The 25,964-nt window shown below is 40.5% G+C and overlaps 1 protein-coding gene across 5 annotated transcripts in view; it reads right to left on the bottom strand.

Annotated features, from left to right (window-relative positions):
- The window catches only part of RANBP17 (RAN binding protein 17), a 179,188-nt gene that overhangs the window by 39,995 nt on the left and 113,229 nt on the right, over positions 1-25,964 (bottom strand). For all 5 annotated transcript variants that reach the window (XM_083493750.1, XM_083493747.1, XM_083493749.1 and 2 more), the window contains 5 exons: positions 23,921-24,024; positions 13,956-14,044; positions 9,587-9,694; positions 5,555-5,637; positions 459-673 (listed from right to left, as the gene is read on the bottom strand). In XM_083493750.1, coding sequence (XP_083349876.1) covers positions 459-673; positions 5,555-5,637; positions 9,587-9,694; positions 13,956-14,044; positions 23,921-24,024 — 599 coding nt within the window. The remainder of the gene's footprint in view (positions 1-458; positions 674-5,554; positions 5,638-9,586; positions 9,695-13,955; positions 14,045-23,920; positions 24,025-25,964) is intronic.

The following is a 25,964-nucleotide window of genomic DNA, read 5'->3' as shown; positions in this document are numbered from 1 at the left end:
ATGCCAAGTAGTGGACTGTTAGTATCGTTGCCATTAAACCCATATGAATAGCTGTCAGAAGACTAATATTTCAGAAAAAATATGCCCCAAATATCATAAAGAAAGGTTGTTGGTGTGCACTGTTACAGAAAAGGCATTATGGCAGCTAAGCTAAATTAGAACAATGGGGAAAACAATCCTACTGTCATTCAAGAGAGGTATTAGACACAGAAGATAATTTGACCAATATCCTCTTATCCTTATGATGCATTTTAAATATTTTGAAATGAATACTTATCAATTGAGATAATGGAAATACTAATGGTATATTTGCCTCTAAGAATGCAAATAAATGCAGGTAGCTGAGACTAAAAAGAACTGCCTTTGAGTTGTTCTAGATCCCCCTCTCTCTCCATTTTAAGCCTGTGGTGGTGATTTCATATTTTGCATAAAGACTCCCAAGACGAATAATTGCTTACTAGCAAGTCACTGTGGGATACTGAAAGCAGCATTTTGACAAAGGCCTGAAGTACATTGTCAAAGTGGTTGTCCCCATACAACTTGAAGACGCCAAAGCTGACATAATTTCCACACAAAGCAGATTTGAGTGCAGAATAACAGATGGAGATACCCTTGAGTTTCAATGGATAAACTTGATCTTTCGACAGAGTCCCAAGGGAGAGGATCTGATTACCTGTTTTCAAGGAAGGGGGAGGGAGAATAAGGGATAAAGAGAGGAATTGACATAAGTAACTGAAAAAACTGAAAACTGTGTCGCTTCATGTTTTCATTTTACTGGGTTTTTATTATTATCCGAACACCCCATAACATTGATATTCTAGAATAGTAACATTTTAAAGGAATCACAACAATATATTTAAACAGAAGGTCCATAATAATACAATAAGGCAGGAGAACCAAACTGACCGTGGTTTCTTCTAGTGAGATTGATACCAAGTTCTACAGATTGCATATTCTAAAATAAATGGTCATTCTAAAATACATGGTTATTTATATACAAACATTAAATACAGAGCATAAACAGGTGGTTTACTTTTACCAGGCCATAAGAATGAATTACTGTTTTTAAAGCTTCAGTATTCTTTCCCCTTATTCTAGTAATGCAATTGTTTGGCATGCTTAGTTTGAGACAATGGCTATTTTGAGATCTGCTGAACAATTCAGAGGCCTTTGTAAAGGTGCTACCTATGATAAAGAGATAAGACACCTGTCAATGGCCCTTGAGATATTGCAAAAAAAGGGGAGAAATACTGCACATCAAGCTGCTGGGCTGAAGGGAATATAGTGATGAGTACTTTTTAGCTCGAGTCTACTGATGTGCTTCAACTTCCAAGTCCCTGGTGCAGTGAAAATTGCACTGACTTCACAGCTCCATTGGCCAACACCTGCAGTGAGTATGGCTCCTGCTGTACCCCAGAAAAATACATCACACTGGCTCTGCTGGTGATCTAAACTCCATTCCATGACTTGCCTGACTTGTGGAAATACTAGCATATGAGGCCTGTAAAGGTATTTGACTTGAGATTGGTATCTGTTTAAGAATAGTTGTAAAGAATAGCCTCGAAAGAAGATACTGACCAGTTACTGAGAACAGTTCTAAAATGGATAACAGGATAATCAAGAGCAAAATGAGCTAAGATCCGAAGAAAACACGCTGGATTAAAACTTTTACATCACAGACTACCTGAGAAGTATCACTTTTAGGGGAAACTATTGTTGGTAATATGTAAAACACAACTTCCTGGGCTCTATCTATAAAAGAGTTGCCCTTGTTCCATCCTTCTACACCAGGCAAACCTGGCCCTCCAGTTGTTTTGGGACTACAATTCCCATCATACCTGACCACTGGTCCTGTTAGCTAGGGATGATGGGAGTTGTAGTCCCAAAACAGTTGGAGGACCAAGTTTGGCCATGCCTGTTCTACACAGTAAGGGGATTAACATGAATACTTGTGAGGGGATCAAGCTGGCTAGCACCCCTAGCCTGGTTGATTGGTCCAGAATTCTCCTTCCTGTAGGTGCATAGGGCTCCTATTCACAGCCCAACACACAGCCATCTCTAACCCCTAATTCTAACTCGACAGAGAGCAATACTGTATTTACTCGAATGTAATGCACACCTTTTTTGGTAATGAAACTTAGGGTGCACATTAGATTTGATGGCACATTAGATTTTTTTGGTTTCAAGGCTTTGAAAACTGAGGTGTGCATTAGATTCGATGGTGCATTGGATTCGTGTAAATACGGTATTCTAATTTTTCACAAAGTATAATGTTGCCGAGTCTCCACCCTCCCCAAAAGATCTCCAATACTTCACAGATTATTTTTAAGCCAAATTTTAAAGGAAGCTAGAGAGTATCTGTGGGGGGATTTTAGGACACACGTGCTCTGAGAATTACAAGAATCTCAAATTGATCAAGGGCACATTGGAAGTGGCAGCTAAGAAGCTGGATAATAAGCAGGCAGCAAACAGAACAATGAGCTGCTTCAGTGTGCCACTCATTTCCAAACTGTGCATTCCCTGAGAGTCCTGGCCAAAACACACACTGGGGAAAATATAGGCTTATTTCCAGGATGCTTTTGATGAATGATGCTATCAACCTGGAGTTCTGTTCTATATGCTGTGCACCTTCTGACCTAATAACAGAGCTACTAAAAGCTTGTGTTGATAAGGGTGCAACATGCAATCATCTTCTCACCTGTTTACGTGCTTGCTGGTGTTTAAATTTCACTTTGATTTCATGATTCCAGTGCTTTGATATTGTTCTCATCTTTTTGGAAGACATGGAGGGATGGACAGGGGTCAAGCACACCCACAATCCACTGTTTCAGTCTCTCCCAACCATCAACCTTCTCCATATATTATGGACTCCAACTCCCACAATCCCTGGCCACTGGCAAAGCTGGTTGGGGCTGATGGAAGTTGTAGTCAAAGCATCTGGAGGATACAAGGCCGGGTATGCTTGCACTATTGGGATAATTTCCAATTAATGAGGCAGCAGGCACAAACCTTGTGGTTTGCTTGCAGCACCTCTACTGCAACCTTGTTGTTAGGGGAGGGGAAGTAAAGGTGGGACGGGGAGGGCATATTCAACAGGTTGCAGTTTCAAGTTACAGAAGCGGACTTAGCAATAGGCTAGTCAATAGTGACTATTTAGCAGAAAATGGTCTTAAAATGCTGTGGGTTGAACCACAGAGCCTAGGACTTGCCAATCAGAAGGTCGGGCGGTTCGAATCCCCATGACGGAGTGAGCTCCCGTTGCTCGGTCCCTACTCCTGCCAACCTAGCAGTTCGAAAGCACAAAGTGCAAGTAGATAAAGAGGTACCGCTCCGGTGGGAAGGTAAATGGCATTTCCATGTGCTGCTCTGGTTTGCCAGAAGCGGCTTAGTCATGCTGGCCACATGACCCGGAAGCTGTCTGTGGACAAACGCCAGCTCCCTTGGCCAATATAACGAGATGAGTGCTGCAACCCCAGAGTCAGTCATGACTGGACCTAATGGTCAGGGGTCCCTTTACCTTTAAGAAAACCACCCCTATTTCAAAATGAAACTAATTTGAACAGCATGCTTCACACAATTGCAGGATGCACCAGTGGAGTATGGATTCTTAGAGTAACAGAACTGAGGCATTCTTTAAATCAGATTGACATGCTGCAAGTATCACTAAAAGAAGAGAATATTGTGTGATGTTAAACTACACGAGTTTATCAGATGCTAAAACTGCCAATACATATAGCTACAGAATGTAAATGCCATGAGTGCTCAGTATAAAGGAACAAGAGTTTTTAACGGGGCAAAAAAATATAGTCCATTATTAAAATGGGCAATCTATTAAAAAATAATATTTATTACACAGCAAAGAACAATTTAACTTTTTTTTAAGAGGCATTATTTTATTATGTTGCTAGGGTGGAATGGATTACAACACTAAGCTTTCCACAATAGATGTTCTAGAAGCAATTTAAAGCTCATTAGAAATAATGTCCCTGGCTACTGGAAAATGTGGTAAATGTAATCCACATCCAAATGTTACCTGGGCTATGAGAACAGGAAATTGTTCTGTGCTACTGTGGCTAACCTTGAATCTGACCCTGGACGGTAACTGCTAGAACAGCTGAAAGCTCCAGCAAAATTAAAAACTTACATCAAAGTATATCATGACAGAATGTAGATAAATAAAAAACAGCATATTGAAAATATTACTTTTTCTGTCAGTCTTTCGTAATGGCAAGGTAGTAAGGGCTGCTAAAAATACAAGGGGCTCCCATCACAAACACTAGAACAATACATATATTAGGATCTAGAACAATTACGTCTCACTTTCTGATACTTAGCACATCTGAATCCGTTATACCTATACGCAGAGTTTCTGATTAGCCTACACTATCATGGAACACAACTGAAGGCCAAGTCTGGTGTAGTGCAGGGGTGGTACAATGACAGACCACTTAGTGCTTAACTGGTTACCTGGATTCCACTCAGATATGTGCCCTTAGTCGACAGCGTGATGACAGAGGAGTGCAAATATAGCAGAGAGTGAGGGGAGAGACTCCATCAGGCAAGGCCTCTTTCCACCTGCCTTGCCCCACCCTCTAGTCTCTGCTTCTCAATTTGCATTATATTATTTTATGTACTGTGTCTTGATGTTCTTTTATTGATTAGAAATTTATTATAACTGCTGAGCAGATTTCTGTTTAACTTTTATATGTTATTATTATTATTTAATACTATTCTAGTGATTGTTGAATGTTACTTTTTTGATACAGGTTACCTATTTTAAAGTTATGTTTTATTATCACATTTTTGTATTGCATTAGATTGTTATAAGATGTACATTTTTTGTTTCTTCAGCTTGTAAAACGCCTTGAGTATTGTAAGATTGAAAGATGGTATACAAATTAAAAATGATGATGATGATCAGTAGGCAGTGGCTTTCCAGCATGACAAAAAGGAGCTGTTTCAGTCCTACCTGGAGATCTCAGGGATGCAGTTTGGAAATTTATGCATGCATCTTTGAACACTGATACTTTGCTATTTAGGGGCTTGAGAAGGCCATTCCCTTTCTTTCTTTCTTTTTTTCCTCCCTCCCACTTCCAACTGACACCCTCAATTTACTGGGTCTCAACTGTCCTCAACACTCAACAGGTCATGTAAGTTCACAGGTTCTTGTGGGGTTGTTTTGATTTTGTTTTAACTTTTAAAAAACACATAAACGAACTGATATACTTTGAACGTAGGGAACTTCCAAGTATACAGGAGCTACTAGCTTATTTTTCAAATTGCCTTATTTTGCTTCTAGCCTGATAGGCAAAAGATCACGCAAGTGCGGTGCTAGAGGGATGGAGGCTGCCCTGTTGGAATCTGTCCCTAAGGTTGGTGTATACAAAGCAACCTGCTGTCCAGAAACAGTCTAAACTCATCATCTCTCAGAGTAGGCCTTGCAAATATCAACGTATTTGGAAGCTAAATCTTGCTTAATGAGAATGAGAAACTCCTTTGTTTCTAAAAAGGCAAAGTGATATATATATAAAACAAAGCATCAACAGTTGCTCACCGTAAGTGCAAATCATCTTACTGGCCTCCCTGAAGAGGAGAATTCCATTAGGAGAAGACACATCAAAATTTAAACGCTGCGATCTGGGGGGAAAGTAGCAACATCTCTTCAAATAACCCAATAAAACAACATTAATCATACATGCTATAACAGTGAACTCAGGTACTGAGTTATGGTGGTCAAACAGCTAAATCAGGGGTGCTGAGAAACCAGAGGGGGGTATGCTCAGGAGAACCCCCAAGACTTGCCGAAGGAGGAAAGAAAACACAGAGAGACTTAGTGGGGAGATGTAGCCCAAAACAGTCCAGTGGGGACTGAGCATGTTAAGTAGCCACAGAAAACTGATTTTTTAATTTTTAATTTAAGAATTTAACTGCTTATTGCATGGATTTTCTGTAAGCAGGAACAACTGACGCATCTGAATCAAAATGCAAAGAAGACAGTTGTGAAGAGAAGAGGAAGGAACTAATACATAGTGCTGATTAAACACAGTGGCCAATTTAATAGAAAAACATTTTTTATAAGTTGGAAACCCCTGAAGCTTTCTGTTGCTTTGGTGGGCCAGACATTTTAATGTCACTGAAGTATATGTTCTTGTTTAAATATATAAAAGTATTTCTTTTAAAAAAACAAAAAACAGCACTTTGAATTCAGTATTTGAATTCTACACCAGCTGCAGTTTTCAAAGTGACTTCCAAGGCAGCCTCGTGTATAACACATTGCAGTAACCTAACCTAGAGGTTACCAGAACATATAGGCAACTGAAGCTGGGTTATTCCTGTCCAGCTTTTCTTCTTTCAAATTTGGGGTTGTAGGAAGAAAGAAATGCTCTGTTATGAACCTGTCTCTAGCCCAGCAAAATGCTGTGTGGTAAGTAATCCTCTCAGGGGTCAACGTTTCAGAACCAGGTGCAGATGTTCTCCAGAAATGTTAAACCACTACCAATATCATTTACTACTGGCTCAGAGAAAGGTCTGCAATGAAGAAAACTGTTAAGGGGAGCACAATTGCTCTTGCCTCATATTCTGTTGTGAGTCAGGTAAGTATAACTCTCCTAAGTGATTTCCACAAGAAGATCTACCACAACACCCCACTCCTTTAAGTGAAAGGTGCATATTCACTACCTTCTCCTGTATGGAATGAAAGGATTAGTTTCAAAATATGTGGAAAGCCATTATGAAGGTGCTGAGGTGGAAATAGATTTATCTCACAGGCTCTGAGAAGGATGAAGCATGATCCCATGCCTTCCTTCTACACATGTTGCGGATATTTCTTCTTCTTCCATATGAGTGACATCTTTTAGGTATTTATTGGTGGTTTAAATTGTTGTTATAGTTATGTTTTCATTTATTGCATCTACTGAACTTTTGTAAATAGCGTCAGTGCTATTTTTGTGAAATGCTAGATTAAATTAAATTAAGTAATAATTAAAATAATGAAGGAATGGAGCAAAATGTTCCATTCATTTGTACAGGCATAGCAAAGCTTTGTGGATACCAGAGAGACCTATCAGAATTTCAGTTCTCTACAAGAAGTTGCAATTTTGTATGGCACCGAAATGCTTTACAAAATGTGTGTATTACATACACTGTAGAAAATGGTAACATCTGGCAGATGGAAGAAACTGAAGCAAACCCTCATTCTATCATAATGCACAATTTGATACCCTGTAACATATTTTCACCATGTCAAAGTGTATTGTATTATGCATTTTAACCTGTAAAACCTAATTCAATACACAACTCCAGAAAAGGCAAACCCATCCCTGATGATGTTCTCTAAAGGGAACAATACAGACTTTCTGCATACCAATAGGTAGCTGAATACCATGAATATGCAAAGTAGTTCAATGAGCTTCCTCCTTTGAAGATTTAATCTACTAGCACCTCTTTGCATTGTCAGTATTTATAAACATGTCTCCAAAAACTTTCTCTAATGTCTCAGCATTACTAATTTTTAGAGACATGTGATATAGATAAATAAATGTTAAGATTGTCCAACTCTCAGCCTAGCCCACCTCACATGGCTGTTGTGAAGGTAAAAGGGGAAAGGGGAAGACAGTGGACACAGCCCTGAGTTCCTGGATGAAAGATCAGGCTCCAAATATAGAACAAGCAACAAATTTGTGCGGTTTCACAACTCTCAGCAAAACATATGCATACAAAACATTTTGCAGAAATTGATAAACGTATGTTTGTGTTATAGTATAGTCCATAGGAATATTAACTTGTTGCAGCTGAAAGGTGTTTAATTATTATTTGCTTGTATTTGTTGATTCATTTGGTATTTTGGTATCATCATAATCATTATTACATTACATACCCTTTACCAACAGGTCCCAGGGCAGGTCACAACACTTTAAAATTAAGTGTTAATAACAGTTAAAAACAGTTCATAGCCATAGGAATTGGGTGGGTCCTAAAAACACACACACCTCAGGCCAGGGTAATGATGTTTACAGTATATTAATAAACAGCAGCCCAGTGATGAAACAAACAAACTAGAAGTGGTTGCATGAGCCAACCATCAATGATTTTTTCTGTACAAGTGGCACATCACTTGGCGAGTGAAATGATGTGGACACAAATTAAGTGCTTTAAGAAACATTCCCCTGTATCCTCCTCCATCCTACTTGAGGTGGTTCCCCGCCCCCCATACTGGAAGGGGAACCTTCTAAGTCTCAGGTGGGGGGCGTCAACATCCCTTCCTCTGGTTGCTTAGCACTAAGCGTCCTTAGCAATGGTGCTGCTTGCTGAGTGCAAAAGCTTTAGAGCTGCTTTGAGTTTTGTACTCAAATGTCCAACTGACTTACTCTTTCTAAAAAATGAAAGCTAAGTGTCTGGGGGCCCTGCTGGGCCCCAAATCCTACCCCTTCTACCTATTTGTCAGCAGTCCTGACAATGATCAACTTGTAGAGCAGAGGTCGGCAGCCTAAGGCCCGGGGGCTGGATACAGCGCGCGGGGGTCGTTTAACCGCCCCCCGAGCCGCCCCCGAACCCTGCTGCCCACTCAGCAAGTCCCCGCGCACTGCACTAAACCGGCACTTCGCGGCTCGGGGACTCACTTCTGCAGCGAGGGTCTTCCTTTCGGATGCAGGAAGCTCCTGCAGCCAATAGGAAGCTGCAGGCACCTCCTCCGCGCCAAAAATAGCATCTGCGCATGTGCGAACACATGCATGCACCTCCTCCACACCGGAAAGGCCAGCGGAGAGATCTTCGGGGGAGTGAAGCAGTTCAGGCTGCTTAAGCCTTGCCGACCCCTGTTGCAGAGCAATCCCATGCATATTTATTCAGAAGCAAGTCCCACTGTGTTCAATGAGGCTGATTCTCAAGTCAGTGTGCACAGGACCCAGTCTGAGTAAGTCCCATTGAACTTAATGGGATTCACCGCTGAGCAAAATATTCGCAGGACTGTATTGTGCTGGAGGAGACTCTTGAGAGTCCCATGGACTGCAAGAAGATCAACCCTATCCATTCTGAAGGAAATCAGCCCTGAGTGCTCATTAGAAGGACAGATCCTGAAGCTGAGACTCCAATACTTTGGCCACCTCATGAGAAGAGAAGACTCCCTGGAAATGACCCTGATGTTGGGAAAGATGGAGGGCACAAGGAGAAGGGGACGACAGAGGATGAGATGGTTGAACAGTGTTCTTGAAGCTACTAGCATGAGTTTGACCAAACTGTGAGAGGCAGTGGAAGACAGGAGTACCTGGCGTGATCTGGTCCATGGGGTCACGAAGAGTCGGACACGACTAAACGACTAAACAACAACAACAACAACATTGCACAAGAACTTCAAGGACTGCAATTGTTTGTGTGAACATGGCCTTAAGGTGTGACCTTTCAACGTCAACATCATTTTGAAGAAAGACCCCAGAGGAATCTCAGATGTGATTTTCACAAATGCAAAATAAAGTTTGTTTTGAAGGAATTCCAAAGCATGGCAATGGTAGTTGCATATCCCAAGTCTGAAAACGTAATACAATCTCTAAAGTTTATCAGGACAGTTGAGCAAGCCTATGATTAATTCTACCTGTTTTGCATCATCTCAGCCATGAGCTTCAAAATAGGAGTAGTACATGCTGGTTCACGATACCACAGCTCAATAGCTCTTTGAAGAATAGGGAGGTATGACGGGTATCTTTCATAACGTAAGTTAAAGATAAAATTCTTAATAAAAGATGCTCATCACACACAGCTTCATTTCAATACTTACTTTTAAAAACATGACTAAGGTTTGAGGTCTATTCTTTAGCTGCTATAAATTATCTCTGAAACCAAGCCAAATTGCTTCAAAAAACAATCTTAATGTGCACTAACTGAAGATTTTGTTTTGTAGCCATATCAATCACTAGAGAATCAAAGATCTTGCTGACGGCTCGAACCTCTGGCAGCCCAAGAGCAGCAGAGGCAAATTTAATGAAAGAATCAACCATGCTAAAGTTAGAGGAATAGTTTAAGAACAGACAACACTAATAAAAAACCCCTATGTAGCTACAAAGGAAGAAAAACAAGGATATCAATCAATATATCAATGCTCCTAGTCCTAAATGGAAAGCCATCAGAGCAAAATGCTCTGATAACTTCCGCTGTAAAAACTCTGCAAATATCCTGATATGGCTAGCCAGTTCAATCAAAACTGAGGAGCTCTAGCAGTAGGTATTTGGAAATAAGGTTTAGGTGATGGAAACCCAAAGGAAGAATGGCTTCTGGCATCCTTGATTTCATGGGTGCCTAGTATAGTGACAGAAGGAACTTCATAGACCGTTCATTCAACTTTTTTTAATATCTGCTTTCCTTCATTGATAACTTGGATGTTCTGTTTTCTTAGCAAAAATAAATAAATTTTAGTGGAGTTTCTGAACATTCAGTAGATATTATGTAAAGGGACCCCTGACCATTAGGTCCAGTCGTGACCAACTCTGGGGTTGCAGAGCTCATCTCGCTTTATTGGCCGAGGGAGCCAAGCATAACTAAGCAGCTTCTGGTGAAGCAGAGCAGCGCACGGAAACACTGTTTACCTTTCCGCCGGAGTGGCGGAAGTATATGTCTACTTGCACTTTGATGTGCTTTTGAACTACTAGGTTGGCAGGAGCTGGGACTGAACAACAGGAGCTCACCCCGTTGCAGGGAATCGAACTGCTGACCTTCTGATCGGCAAGTCCTAAGCTCTGTGGTTTAACCCACAGCGCCACCCGCGTCTCTCAGTAGATATTAGATTGCTGCAATATCTCCTGTTTTAGGGAGGGTCCTGACTGGCAGCTGAGCCAGTCTACTTGATTCTGCCCTGATGACTCTCTCCTTAAGCAAACAGGAGGTTGCCTCCTTCTTCAGGGATTTTGAGCACAGGCTCCCTGTCTGGTGATGTAGGCTTTTGTTGCAACACTGTTGGTCATAATGTGAATGCAGTAACCTGTCAACTTGGAAGCCAAATGTGATGGGCCTGGGTGCACTCGAAGGCTTCTGGCAATGGGATGTCCATTGGTCAGAGTGGCACCTGTTGTGACTGTTATTCTAAAAAGATTGCTCCTTTGGGCAGTCTCAGCTTAGCTGAGCTGGCAAAACCTAACAAGTGATGGAGCAAAAGATCGCTGCCAAAAGCCAAAACCTATGGGTTTGAACCCTTGGAAGTTGGATTTTCAGAAGTAGGGTCTACATGGTCTGGAGGGATGTCTTGCACTTTATAACGTGCCTATGGACAAAAATCTCATCTCACAAAGTCTGGCCAGGAGTTTCAGGCAAGCATTTTGTGGAAGAGGGGGAAATTGAAGTCTTAGGACAAATGGATAATTATGGACAAATTGATAAGACTTGAATTTCCCCTCCTCCACTAAATTTTGATCTGCAGACATCAATATATAACCAATCAAATGTACACTAGAATCAAATTTACATTAAAAGATATGCTACACTTCTCAAAGCAGTGTCTAACACAAACTCATTCAAATGATTAAAATCAGAATGCAGTCTCATTAACAGAGTTTTCAATAGTCATGTGGTTCTAATATTTACTTATCTCAAGAAACTACATACTTTGATCATGTTATAGGACCTATTTCTTCAGGATTATCACAAAATAGGTCATATAACATGATCAAAGTATGTAGTTTCTTGAGACAAGTAAGTGTTAGAACCACATGACTACTAAAACTATGTTAATGAGAATGCATTCTGATTTTATGCTTAAGGGCGCATGGTCTTAGAAAATATTGTTCCTGTATATTCAAAAGTACCCTGCACACCTAATATGCTGTATTGCTGAATATACAAGGAAAACCAACTTCCAAAATATAACACTTGAATCACTGACAGTTTGACATATCAATATTTTAAAAGAAACGAATGACTTTCATATTCATGATATTTTTAGTTCCATGCACCTTCCCTCTCAATACTTCAAGAACAGCCTATATACCTTACCACCAGAAATGTCTTTAAAATATTTGGAGATATTTTAATAAAGCCTTATGAGAGATCAAATAACAACTTTGTAACAGATTTTTCTATTATTGCACATATTTGCTCTTCATCCTTTGCCCAGAGGGAAAAACTATAAATCTTTTCTCAACTGAATGAACACCATTTATCATATTCATTTTCTTGTCAATACAATTATGAAAAGCCTTTGGCCTTTTTCCAAGGAGCCTGATTTGTTACAGAAACCCAATTAGTATAAGCAAGCCTGCTACAAACAATCCTATTTTACAGGATAATGTTACTATTCTGCTTGCTGGGCTATTCGCTTCTAAACATTACCCAAGAACTGTTATAATATATAAAACATAATAATTCCCAGGTTAAAGACCAAGTCAAAGATGTTATGAATTCTGTTCATCTTTGCCATCTAGTGGACAGAAGTAAAATCAGAGTGGTTTCCTCAAATCTGAAGAGGATATCTAAGGGGGTCACCACTAGCAATTTTAAGACCACTTTTGAATCTTTTAAAAATGTTGCTCATCTGAAATGGAAGCTGGGCTCTCTAGAAAATGCATGCATATGACTGATGATGGCTGCTTCATCTTTTGCTCTCTTCCTTTTATTCTACTTGCTGCTGAATCATTTTGATACAGTTTTAATATTCCTAGGTTTTAATCTGCATACTGCTTGGATTTTTTTTTTTTTTACATATAGGGAATCAAAAAATGTAAAAATAAAATAAATAAATCCTATTTTTAGAGTGAGGTGTCCTTTTTCTTTCTTTCTTTCTAAAAACACCCAAACCACTTTTCTATATAGGCAGGAGAAACACAAAAACAAGTTTAAATATTACTTAAGAAAACCTGCAACTGGAACATCTTAAAATTGCTAAAGCCCTAAAGTGTTTGAGTTGACTTTATATACTGTGCACCTGATGATGGTGATATAATAATAATAATAATGATAAAAATACCCCGCCCATCAGGCTGGGTTTTCCCGGCCACTCTGGGCGGCTCTCAGCAGAATATTAAAAACACAATACAGCACCAAACATTACAAACTTCCCTAAACAGGGATGCCTTCAGATGTCTTCTTAAAGTCAGATAGTTGTTTATTTCCTTGACATCTGTTGGGAGGGCATTCCACAGGGCGGGTGCCACTACCTAAGGTGGGCAGGTTATAAAAGTCCAGAAAGGCCCTTGGCTTTGTAGGCTTCAGACCCTTAAATCCCCTAATAATTCAAGTTGCTTAACTTGCTCACCCCACCCTTTCAAACCCACAAGTGAGCATCCAATATCTGCAGAAAAAGTACCGTATTTTTCGCTCTATAACACGCACCAGACCATAAGACGCACGTAGTTTTTAGAGGAGGAAAATCCGTAGGCATGCCACCCGTAGGCATTCCCTCCATAACATGCACAGACATTTCCCCTTACTTTTTAAGAGGAAAAAAGTGAGTGTTATGGTGCAAAAAATACGGTAATTTTGGTTTCCCAGCACAGCGTAAGAGAAGACTCAAATAATGGAAATCCTACAGCATGCATAATGTCACATCAGAGATCTCATAGTTACTTACACAGTAATGACTAAAATATACTAAATACAATTTCTTCAATGGGTGGATTATGATGATAATAAAAAGAAATCAGAAAGGAGCCCCGATAGCAGAGGTACATCACACTGTAAATTAAAGGGCTTTAAATTAATCTAAGTATTGCAGGCTAACAATAGAGTAGGAGAATAATTAGGGATTAGTGTGGCACAACCCCCGCTCTGCCAAAAGTGACCTCTTTGTGGTCTCTCTCCAAATGTTGCCCTCTCGGTTAATGGTATGATTGCAACTGTACTGTAATTTTAGCTGATTACGCATTAGTTCATTTAGCTTTGTTTCCTCTTCCCCACTGTGCCACACTATTAAACTAATGCAAGGGACCTGGTATCCCTCTGTGCACAGAGCCGGCATTGTCATAGCGTAATAAGGATACATCCAGTCAAACAGCATGGTGTAGCTGGTCTTTGTGTTCAGAGCAAAGGCAATCCCTCGAAGATCTCTCGCCAGTCCGATCAACATACGCTGTCAGTGGGAAAGAGACACAGTAATTGATTTTCACGTTAGCACAGAGCAGATGGAGTCATGATCAGCCAATAATGAGCACAATATCTGATTTTAATTCATTAGCGTAAACGTCTTTTTTTTCTTTTTAAAAAAAACCTAGGGCTTCTAAGTCTCCAACTCAAATATTAATACTAAGCAAGTGCTTTTTGCGCAACGATAAGCTTATCAATAGAAATAATAAAATGTATTCAGCTTGAAATGGTAGATATGAGATCATATAATAAATTAAAGCCCAGAAGACACATTAAACAGAAAGTAACTTCTATTATATTCCCACTTTCATTTTTCGTTTTTCTCTTTTTAAACTAGGCATGGGGATCTGCACTGATGTCACTTGTTCTAACTTGGTTATCCCTCAGAAATAGTCTGAGCAAAATTTATTTAGCTGTTCAGTTTTATGTTTGAAACAAGAATAGATGCTAAGCATGGAGTATGAATATATATTTCCATAATTATTATTCAGTATATTCATTATTGAGAGTGTGTGTGTGTGTGTGTGTATCAACATGCAATTCATTGAAAACATTTATTAGAATAAAATGTTTGTTTTTAAAGATTGGCCCACGCATCCTCTTTATAAAAACAGATTCAACAGCTGCTGAAATTGTTTAAAAGACAATTCCTAAAATCATATGTAGACTTCAAGTGTACATGGCTGTCCTCTCTCTAGGAGAGGAAAGTGGTGCTTTTAGGTAAATAAATAAGCTATGCCATTTTTAGACTCCGCAAAAAATGGGGGTTGACATTGCCATCTGCATATAGTCAGCTCTAAAATGATAATGTTAATCAGACTTACTCTGAATAGGAATTCTTTGGTCTGAAGGTTAATCAGATGGGTTTATCATAAGAAATATAGTTTGCTGGAATTATGTTTACTGCAAGACAGGGCTAATTTGAGGCATCAATGATATTCAGCCACCCTACTGAATTCGCAACATAGCATCTATCCAGCCTGTATCACCCACGCTGACAATGTATGGACCCAAACTAACAAGGATGAAAAAGGAGCAAAGTTCCCCATTTCACCTTCTTTTAACAGAAAACAACTCGAAAAGTCAAAATAAAAAAATTCCTTCCAGTAGCACCTTAAAGACCAACTAAGTTAGTTCTTGGTATGAGCTTTCGTGTGCATGCACACTTCTTCAGATACACTGAAACAGAAGTTGCCAGATCCTTCTATATAGTGAGAAGGTGGGGAGGGGTGTTACTCAGAAGGGTGGTGGGAATGGGAGATAGGCAGATAGCTGGGAGAGCCTGTTGACGACTCTTAACGACTGCAATAGGTCTTACAGGAAAAGGCAAGGGGTGAGAAGGTGTAATTCAGCAGCTTCTCTTTCCAGTCTGTTTCTGAAATTCCTTTGTAGTAAAACACTGGAGTGTGGACATTCCAGGACATTCTATACAAGATCTCAAAGTAGCTGTTTTACTACAAAGGAATTTCAGAAACAGACTGGAAAGAGAAGCTGCTGAATTACAACTCATTACCAAACTTAAAACAATGGAAAAACCTGGGCTGAACAAAGACATTGGATTCTTATCTCACTATACATGACTATACCATTTCTCACCTTCTCACCCCTTGCCTTTTCCTGTAAGACCTATTGCAGTCGTTCGTCAACAGGCTCTCCCAGCTATCTGCCTATCTCCCATTCCCACCACCCTTCTGAGTAACACCCCTCCCCACCTTCTCACTATATAGAAGGATCTGGCAACTTCTGTTTCAGTGTATCTGAAGAAGTGTGCATGCACACGAAAGCTCATACCAAGAACTAACTTAGTTGGTCTTTAAGGTGCTACTGGAAGGAATTTTTTTATTTTGACTATGGCAGACCAACACGGCTACCTATCTACTACTGGAACTCGAAAAGTCGTGCATTTTTATTTTATATTTTTGGACAGGTAACGCTGTAGGGCAGCTCGAAAACTTGGGGAGTCCCTAAGATGCCTTGTTAATGGTGCGATTCTACTCAGGAATGTGGGACCCTTCCCTGAATGTCCCCAATTCATCTAGGAATTCGGGGTACACACAGAACCAATGCAGACTCCTAGTAAAGAAGTTATAAATTAGCATGAGTTAGTGTCCATTTTTTTGCACCATTGTTTTGGGAATATATGAAGATGTAATCCATGGGAACCTTGAGTGAAACTGAACATTGGTCTAAGGAACAATTGCTGAAGGGAACAATCTGCCCTTCCGCCATGTGCTGTTCTGGGAGTTCTCCTGATGACCCCCCCCCCCCCAGCAGACTTGGAGGAGGCACAGGGGGGGATGATGGAGATAGTTTGATTGCAGTAGCTGAAGTCCTTACGCTGGTTTTCACTAACAGAACCAGGTAATTGAACCCTGTCCTTTGATTTATAAAGGTAAAGGGACCCCTGACCATTAGGTCCAGTCGCGGACGACTCTGGGGTTGAGGCCCTCATCTCGCTTTATTGGCTGAGGGAGCTGGTGTACAGTTTCCGGGTCATGTGGCCAACATGACTAAACCACTTCTGGAGAACCAGAGCAGCGCACGGAAATGCCGTTTACCTTCCCGCCAGAGCGGTACCTATTTATCTACTTGCACTTTGTGCTTTCGAACTGCTAGGTTGGCAGGAGCAGGGACCGAGCAATGGGAGCTCACCCCGTCACGGGGATTCAAACCGCTGACCTTCTGATCGGCAAGCCCTAGGCTCTGTGGTTTAACCCACAGCGCCACCCGCATCCCTCGCCTTTGATTTATATTTGCCTTTTTTCTTCTTGTGGAAATAGTTTTACAGCAAACCACCCTAGTGGGCAGCAATGGTAGGCTATCCAGCAATGATGGCCCAGATCTGCAATACTCTACACGGAAACCTGCCCTTCCCCATGATTAGAACTAGAAACAATAACACAAAGCAAAGAAACAAGTGTAAATGTTTTTAATCTGCATAACTTATACAGGAAAATCCAGTTTATTTTGTCAAATATATTTTATGTTTGTTTTTAGCACAGAGCCCAGGGACACAGCAATGGTGTAGGAAGGGAGAATGTGGATGAGCACAGCAATGGGCTCTGAAGTGATAACAACATTTGCTAGAGTCTTGGAGCGCAGTGGGGTATGGCAGGCTAGGCTGAGACAGTGACTGGTCCCAGGTCATCTGTGAACTTCATGGATGATCAGGGACGGGAACCCATGTCTTCAAAGCCATTTCTTTCTCTTTCTCTTTGTCTTTCTCTCCCTCCCCTTGGGGTTTGGGCTATGGGGATCCATCAGTTCAAAATTTAGCACTATACCACTGAACACACGACTGTTTTGTATTACTTGTGTTTCTATCAACATCACTGTGAGGTCCCCTCACTCCCTTGACCTAATTCAGTCCAAAATTCTTTACATTTCTGACAAAATGCACTGAGCATAAGTAACACAGCCAATATTCTGAATAGGCAACTTGGGAGAATATAACTCACTGAGCTTAGAATCTGGGATGAGACTTAGTGTGTCAGGAGGGGGAAAGGGCACTTTACAATTAAATGGCTTGGACAGGACCTGGTTATGTTACAATTCTCTTTCTGGGACTAGACTTACAATGAGACCTCAGAATGGACCTTGTCACAGAAACTTTTCTATGACCAAGACTACGTTGATGTACTGCCTGTCATTCAATACAGTGTGACAGTATGAATAATTCCAACTACCCAAGTCATTTCTCAAAATCCTTTTTCTTCTATTAGCTCATTTACTTATGATTTCCAGATGAAGCCTGCTTCCCCTTATAAATGTTCATAATTTCCAATGGCAAATGTATATAACTTACAGTAGCAAAGTCTACTGTAAGCCATTACCTAAAGCAGGCTTCCTCAACCTCGGCCCTCCAGATGTTTTTGGCCTACAACTCCCATGATCCCTAGCTAGCAGGACCAGTGGTCAGGGATGATGGGAACTGTAGTCTCAAAACATTTGGAGGGCCAAGGTTGAGGAAGCCTGACCTAAAGCTACACAGTGCATGGCTACAGAGATCACAGAAATCACAGTTTTGTAGAGTTGGAAGGGTCATCTAGTTCAACTCCCTGCGATGTAGGAATCACACCCGACAAATCCCTGACAGATGACCATCCAGCTTCCATTAAAAAGGAGAGTCTACTGCCTTTGGAGGTTAGTTTAGTCCCTAATGACTCACATCAAAATCCATGCAACAAAGTCAATCCGGGACAGTTCAGAGAAGGTGAAACCAGTCCACCTCTCCTTTCAATGGCTGGTTTAATCTTCACTGCTAGGGATCGCAACACATCTTGGACTGCAGGAAGCACCAAGATGCTTCCAACCTATCCATCACCCTCAGGTTCCCCTCTGTATATACACACTCTGTACAAAGATTCTGTGATAATAATAGGGACTATAAATTTAGTTATGAATAAGTGTGAAAAATACCAATCACATATGATATGAAAGAAAAAGAATGTGAGAACTATGTGTTTCATTGGGTCATCATTCGTTCTTTAAAACAACGAGCGTGGAGAACACACCATACACTGTAAGTCTAAGCAGGGAGAATCATGAATGATAATTCATTAAGTTCCACTGAGGTTCAAGTCTCACTAGCCAGAAGATCCTACTTATTCCAAATGGTAAAAACAAATGCTCAAATTGAACAGATGCCCCAAACATTTATGTGATCACATGCTGACACTAAAAGGATGTTAAGGCCACCAAATTCATTCATTAATTCATTGTGAGACCAATAATCAACTTACTAGTCCATGTTAGGCTCTCAAAGCAGGTGTAGATTCATTATTTTCAGATTTCAGTAAGATGAATCTATCTAAAAGTATAGATTTAAGGTGGCATGGTCTGAAGAAAAATTCAGAAGAGGCCTCTAACAGTAGTCACATTGCATGATTTATTTTCTTGTTGCCAGATATGTGTGATATTAAGGGAGGTAGAAACAGGAATAAGCAACTGTTTTTTTAAAAAAAATTAAAATGCTTATTTGTTTATATCCTCAAAGAACCTCAAATGGCTGGCATCTAATCTGAGGAACATAAGGTTACTGAAGGATCACAACACATGTAACACTGAGATACATTCATTCCTGGGATGCATAGTAACCACTGTCGAACAATGTAGTTATTACGCAAAGGACTGAATGCGAAAATGTGCAGAGAGAATTTTGGTAGCCAGAACTCAGATGAATAAGCACATTTCCATTTTGAAATAATTACTGCATTTCTCATAACTACAAATAAAAGAACAGGCTGGCTGCTTTAAAAGCCACTTCGCTAGGCCTGTTGCTGATTTCCCCTCGATTTCTTAAAATAAATTTCCGCGGCTTTCTAAAAGTAAGAGCAACATGGGGGCAAAAGACCCATCAAAACCGAAATTGCAATTTGACAGCCCGCGCAGCACATTGCTAACTTGTTCCAAGTGGAGCCAGACAGACAACCCATTCAAACACCCCAAAAACAGGGTTTTCTAATGGGAAGTCTGACAGACCTTTAACTATAGTTGCACTTCTGGGTGCAGCTATAATATTACCCTCATAATTCTACTATATAATAACAGCCGGGGAAAAGGTGAAGGGTCATAGTGCTTTGTCTTTAGAATTAAGATGGCTGTCTTCGTCCTTACAGCATACTCTTAATTCTACAGACACGTCTTAATAACCTCTAAATAGTTCCAACAAAAGGGCCATGTCAGAGGAATGAGCAGGCCCCAAGGTGTTTCAACTGGAGTGTTTTCATCTGCCTTTATTGCGCTATCCCTCTCCAGAATTAAGGCAATAACCTGTGATAAATTATTCAGGAACTGCTACAGGGATCAAAGCAAAATCATTCTGTTAAAGTGCTGTTTGCAACATTTGGCACTTAGTGTGAAAACTTTTAATGTGTGCAAGCTGAAAATCAAGGATTTTAAATAATTCAGCAGCTTCGAGTTTCTGTGAACCAGCTATAGATAGCACCATGCTACTTAACCACTCCTCTTCCTCGGATCACATTGCTTTATTTGCCCCTATCAAACTAATCATGTCATAAATAATATCAAAGTACCAACGAGGTTAAGTATAGAAAGTCGATATATTATTGAGCCAAATTTCCAGGGCTAATACGGGGGCTTCTTTAAGAGAGCAGTGGTGAGGAAATAGGCACTAATCTTGTAACTATGATTTTTCCCCATCCTCAGCTAATGACGTCCTCACATATTTGGTGAGCACTTCCTGGAAAATAAACCTGAACATATGCTTTATGAACAGGATTGTCAACTACAAATGTATTTCAACAAGGGTAAGCTGCCCCACTGCAATTATTTTTCAACTACGTGTTTCAGATGTATAAAAAGCCAATTAGAAAATCCTAGTAGAAGCCACAAATTAAATGAGCTTGGCAGTCATAGGCCATTTTCTAAGTGATATTTTAACAGTGTCACCTCCCTGCAGATAAGAATACTAAGCATTTTATTGAAGAGCGGAACAGATTATTATTTTCCTTTTCAGTACTTCCAAATAGAGTACCTGAAAGCACTTTACCACGTATTATTTATTCATCAGGATGAGCAAACAAATAAACAAAACAAAACAAAATCCAAAAAACTCTATAATCTAATAAATTACGTTTAAAAAGATTTCAGTGGGAAAGTTTACTTTATGATAAAGCAACAAATTCAGTTCCTTAGCAGTGGCTTAGAGCATGAAGTTTCCCTTTATACAAATTAGACAGATGGTGCTTACAGTAGAATTTACTAAAGGTCTGTCACAACAAATGCAGCCAAGCTTCATATTTAATCACTGCAGAACCTTGTCTACCTGCAGCTGCCAACTGCTAATCCAATTTCCCTGATAAATGTGGCAAGAGACACGATCAGCAATAAAGAGCATCTAACTCCATTTTCCTGCAGGGCGTCTTTTGATGAACATTTAGGACGGAAGCAAGGAGTGCACTGTGTGGCCCTGGCTTGTGGCAGCTGCATGCATTCTGAAGGCACAGTTCTCAGGTTACTCACTTAATTCTGCCACTATCATTATGTTGCTATTGATCTCAGTAGCTCTTGTCTACACAGCATTACTCTAGATGGAGCTGAATCAGGCAGTTATCATGCATCAAAGTTGCTCAAAAGCCTGGAGATTTCCCCTTAATTACTTGTGATTTTATTTGCAAATACCGTTAAAGTGTAATCAAAGCAATCACTTTCCAGGGTCATTAAGAACTTGCTAGTTTAGGGATATAACACTGGAACTCTATTAAAATTTCCACCAGTAAGAACGTTCCTCTATCAAACAAGACAGTGCAACAGCGAAATGGTTTCAGTACTGATAAAGTCCTCAAATGACAGAAAGCTGCAATCTTTCATGAAGGTCGTTTAAAATCCACTCCAAATCTGATTCCTAACCTCAAACTGCTCCCTGGAACAACAATCTTTACATAGTAGTAGTAGTATCTAATGCCGCCCTGGGCTGCTTCAGGAAGAAGGGCAGGGTATAAATTCAACAAACTAACAAACAATGCGTTATTCTGAATGATCAGCCAAGTCAAGTGAAGAGTTTAATGTATGTGGCAACAGCTACCGCATTTTTCGCTCTATAAGACGCACCAGACCACAAGACGCACCTAGTTTTTGGAGGAGGAAAACAAGAAAAAAACTATTCTGAATCTCAGAAGCCAGAACAGCAAGAGGGATCACTGCGCAGTGAAAGCAGCAATCCCTCTTGCTGTTCTGGCTTCTGGGATAGCTGCGTAGCCTGCATTCGCTCCATAAGACGCACACACATTTCCCCTTACTTTTTAGGAGGGGAAAAGTGAGTCTTATAGAGCAAAAAATACGGTATTTTTTGAGTCAAAACAGTGCATTTACTGTTACTAAAGGCACTGATGCATCAAAACACTTGTCATATTTTTCTCAAAAAGCTGCTTACTGAGGTAGTAATTTTCTCATGGAGCAACATTAAAGACAACATTTAGCAAACATGCTTAGCATATGCTTATTATTTAGGGCCACATTTTAGCATACACAAGGGTTTGTACAAAAATAAACTGGGCTTCTGGGCTTCTCCACTCCCATCAATATCTCCATGAGCTACCTCCCAAAACCTTGTCAAGGCAGGCAGAAGCATCCAAAGAAGATTGCTACCTATATATAGAGAGAGAGCATACAATTCTCCAGATCCGTTTGCGTTTTCTGGAAGAGCCGAGGAGAGGGAAGAACAGCAGTGGCACCACGAAGTTTCCCACCACATTTTAAAATGCTAAGGAAAAATTATTGATAAGAGCTTCTGCGAATATTACACAGTGTAGCTGAAATAGCCACTCTAGAGTGCACGGTTAACTGTTTGTTCATAATAGTAGAAGGCAATCTATTTAATGTAATGCTATGCTAATGTGCTTCGTTCCACTTAGCAAGTCTCCCCCCACCCTCTAAAATATACTGTTGTTTTGACACAAACAGCTTGCTACACTTAAGGATTTTACTAATAAAACATAATGTTGTGCTAGATAATATGACTGTTGCCACAGCTGAACTGACTTGTCAAATCAATCCTAATATGGCTCCCACAGGCACATAAAAACCTTATTTAGCTATCAGTTATCCTAATCACTTTGTTCGGTTTAAGAACGCAATACTTCAAGACCAGTTCCTATTTATACATATATGCCCAGCCATTTAATAAACTCCTGATTTATATATTAAATTCTTGTTTGGAAGAGATGTTCTAAATATATAGTGTTTTCTTCCCGCTTATTCCTATACCTTTGTAGGTCTACACACACCTAATAAATAAATACATAAAGAAACAGAAAAGCTCATCCACACAAAAAAATAAAAGTAGTTAATAAACAACAGGCCAAAATTCCAGAAGTATAAGATATTGAGCAGTCAGGGTGAAATCCAACATTAATCATGCTCAGAGCAGAGTCACTGATATCAATGAACTTCAGTCCATTGGTTTCATTCAGTCCACTGTGTATGACTAATGCTGTGCATCACCCACTGAAAAACAGAGAGTGGAGCTAAATGTAATGCTGATCATAAGGCTGTCACTAAAACAGCAACCCTATATCTACTTCCTATCTCCCACTAATTAAAGGAAAAGTGTGAGATGGCATCATGTTTTCATCACTGCCACTCAGGGGAGGATGGCAAGGGAGGCAAGTACGCAATATGATGACATCATATCACACACTTCCCTTATGAAATGACATAGGGAGAGACAAGGGAACTAGGTGTGGGGTTTCTAGCTCATTGATGGAAACTCCACAAACAGTCTAGTTTCACTGGTAATGCAAAATTCTCAGGGAAAATTCAACGGTGCAATTTTGCTTCTCCTAGTTTAGGATTATCAAGGACTTTTGTTCTTCTACTTCAGCATTCACCAGAGCCTAGGAATAAGCTCAGCACCACACGGGGATTGATACAGATAAGGAAGTAGGGCACCTTGCATGCAGGGATGGGGCAGGGAGGTATCAAAAGAGAGGAACGAGCGGAGAACCAATTCTACTTCTACCTAATCTTCCTACTTGTTTGCACATTATGTCAGTCTCTGCTTGCTCTGGAAACAAATCTCATGCCTTGCCCCTTCATGTAGGGGAGAGTAGATTCATATCCCCAGAGGCTTAAAAACGAAGAGTTCACATATGGACCTTCAAAGGGAAACATCACATAAACTAAAGCAGAACTGAGAAAAAGGCAACCAGCCAAACTGAATCTTTCTGATTTTAAGGGCAAAATTACTTTCACACTTAATTTCCATCAATTTAAGTCAATGGGCCTTAGTGTGATTTTTTTTGCTGGATGGTGTCTCCCCACCCATCTCTCTCTTTCCCTCGCAATCTCCCTATTGGTTTATGAGAAATAAGATTTCCCCCTTCTATTCAAAACAACTTACCTTTGCTTCCTCTTGTTTAAAACTATTGTTAAATATCTGAGCTAAAGTTTCAAATGAAACTGTCAGGGGAAGCATGAAGTTTTCAAATTCATCTTCATCTTCACCTATGGGAAAAAAGGAAGAAAGGCAAGGGTTAAATGGAGCCCAGGAGGCCTACAACAAGGACTCCTAATATACAAAACTTGCTAAAGGCTACTGAAAAGCGATAGATCTTCAAAAGGCGTGCCAAGCCTACAAAGCGATGGAGTTCCATTGTTGCCGAGCCAATGAAAAGGCTCTGTTAAGGGTGCCCACCAACCTAATCATCTTCACAGGTGGACACCTAAGTAAGTCTTCCAACACTGATTTCAGTAAATGGACAGGTTGGCATGAGTGCAGGTGGTTATTCAAGTATCCTGCGCCCAATCTGCTCAGGGCTTTTAATGTTACAGCTTTTAATGTTGAATCCACATTTCTTCACAACTTCACGTCTTAACAGCAAGATGTAGTCTAGGAGACCACTCCAGAGCAGTGCTCTTGGGATGACTGACACTCATAGGACCCTACTAGCGTTAGTTACTCAGTTGCTAAGCTAGGGTAAGCCTGTGTGTAGGGCTATGCGCATGCACACACAAATCTGATCGGGGGCCCAAACTGGCACTCAATCCGCCCCAGGTCTGAATCCTGAATCTATTATTTCCTGCACTGCCTGCTGCAAATGGCAACACCACACCAAGGCTTCAGAAAAGGGTTTTGCCCAGCCACTATTATTTAATCTGCAGTTAAATCCAGCTTCCCTCATACTGTGTTGCATTGTACTCTTGAACACTGATTTTCCATTGTTATGCAAGAAATGGGAACACAAAACTCACAGGGCATTTTGATAGCATATAAAAAACTATAGCTGCCTATTATTCCAGATAACATGATAACTCTCCCAGTCGACACTGCTGATGTCTAAATATTCTAATTATCTGTCTTCTTATTATTTCTTTTCGATTTCTATATACTGGCTTTAGCACACATCCCTCTCCTCATCACTTTCAGAATTCCCCCAAGGACTCTCTGGAATACTCCACTTGATCAAACATGGGATGGAATTTGATGAAACAGGATCACACTTCTTTGAAAGAATATACATCCCTTTGGATACATTCTGCACCATCAAATTTGAATGTGTGTACGCGGGTGGTGCTGTGGGTTAAACCACAGAGCCTAGGAGTTGTTGATCAGAAGGTCGGCGGTTCGAATCCCCACGATGGGGTGAGCTCCCGTTGCTGGTCCCTGCTCCTGCCAACCTAGCAGTTCAAAAGCACGTCAAAGTGCAAGTAGATAAATAGGTACTGCTCTGGCGGGAAGGTAAACGGCGTTTCCGTGTGCTGCTCTGGTTTGCCAGAAGCGGCTTAGTCATGCTGGCCACATGACCCGGAAGCTCCCTCGGCCAATAAAGCAAGATGAGCGCCGCAACCCCAGAGTCGGCCACGACTGGACCTAATGATCAGGGGTCCCTTTACCTTTACCTTATAATGAGATCCAAGGCTTTTTGATCTGCTGAAGCCCCATGTTTCATGTGGCGTATCCAGGTATCTCATCCTGAGGCCACCTCATAGGCTATAGCTCAAAAATACATGCCCCTCATAACACACTCAGCTACATCAAGTCATTGTTACTGACACGTGTGACAGGTACTATGTTGTATGTGTTGTATTACGCTGTCATGGAAACAGGCAGCCTGAGGATGGGGGATGTAGATGTCACCCTTATGATCAGATCATTACATCACAAATGGTGTAAATTGTCATAATACAGTCTCTGATGGGAGGCAGAAGAGAGATGAGATGCACAGGCCAAAGGATGGCCCAGACTTGGAGACTGAAAATTCCAATGGGTTTACAGAATGCTCTGGGAGATTAATTTTACTTATGCCTATAGGTGACCAGTTGAAGAAGTTACTACAGCTGCTAAGTGTTCTCTCATTCCGAATCCTAAATAGACCTTCCTTCGGTGGACGGATTACAGAAGGTTGTTGAGGCTTGGAGACAATATAGCAAAGAGGTGCAATTTT

This window comes from Podarcis liolepis, assembly GCF_965112155.1.
Source record: "Podarcis liolepis genome assembly, chromosome: 3".
Lineage (NCBI taxonomy): Eukaryota > Metazoa > Chordata > Lepidosauria > Squamata > Lacertidae > Podarcis > Podarcis liolepis.
The sequence above is the reverse complement of the archived record's forward strand: the minus strand, read 5'-3'. Positions and strand labels throughout refer to the sequence as shown.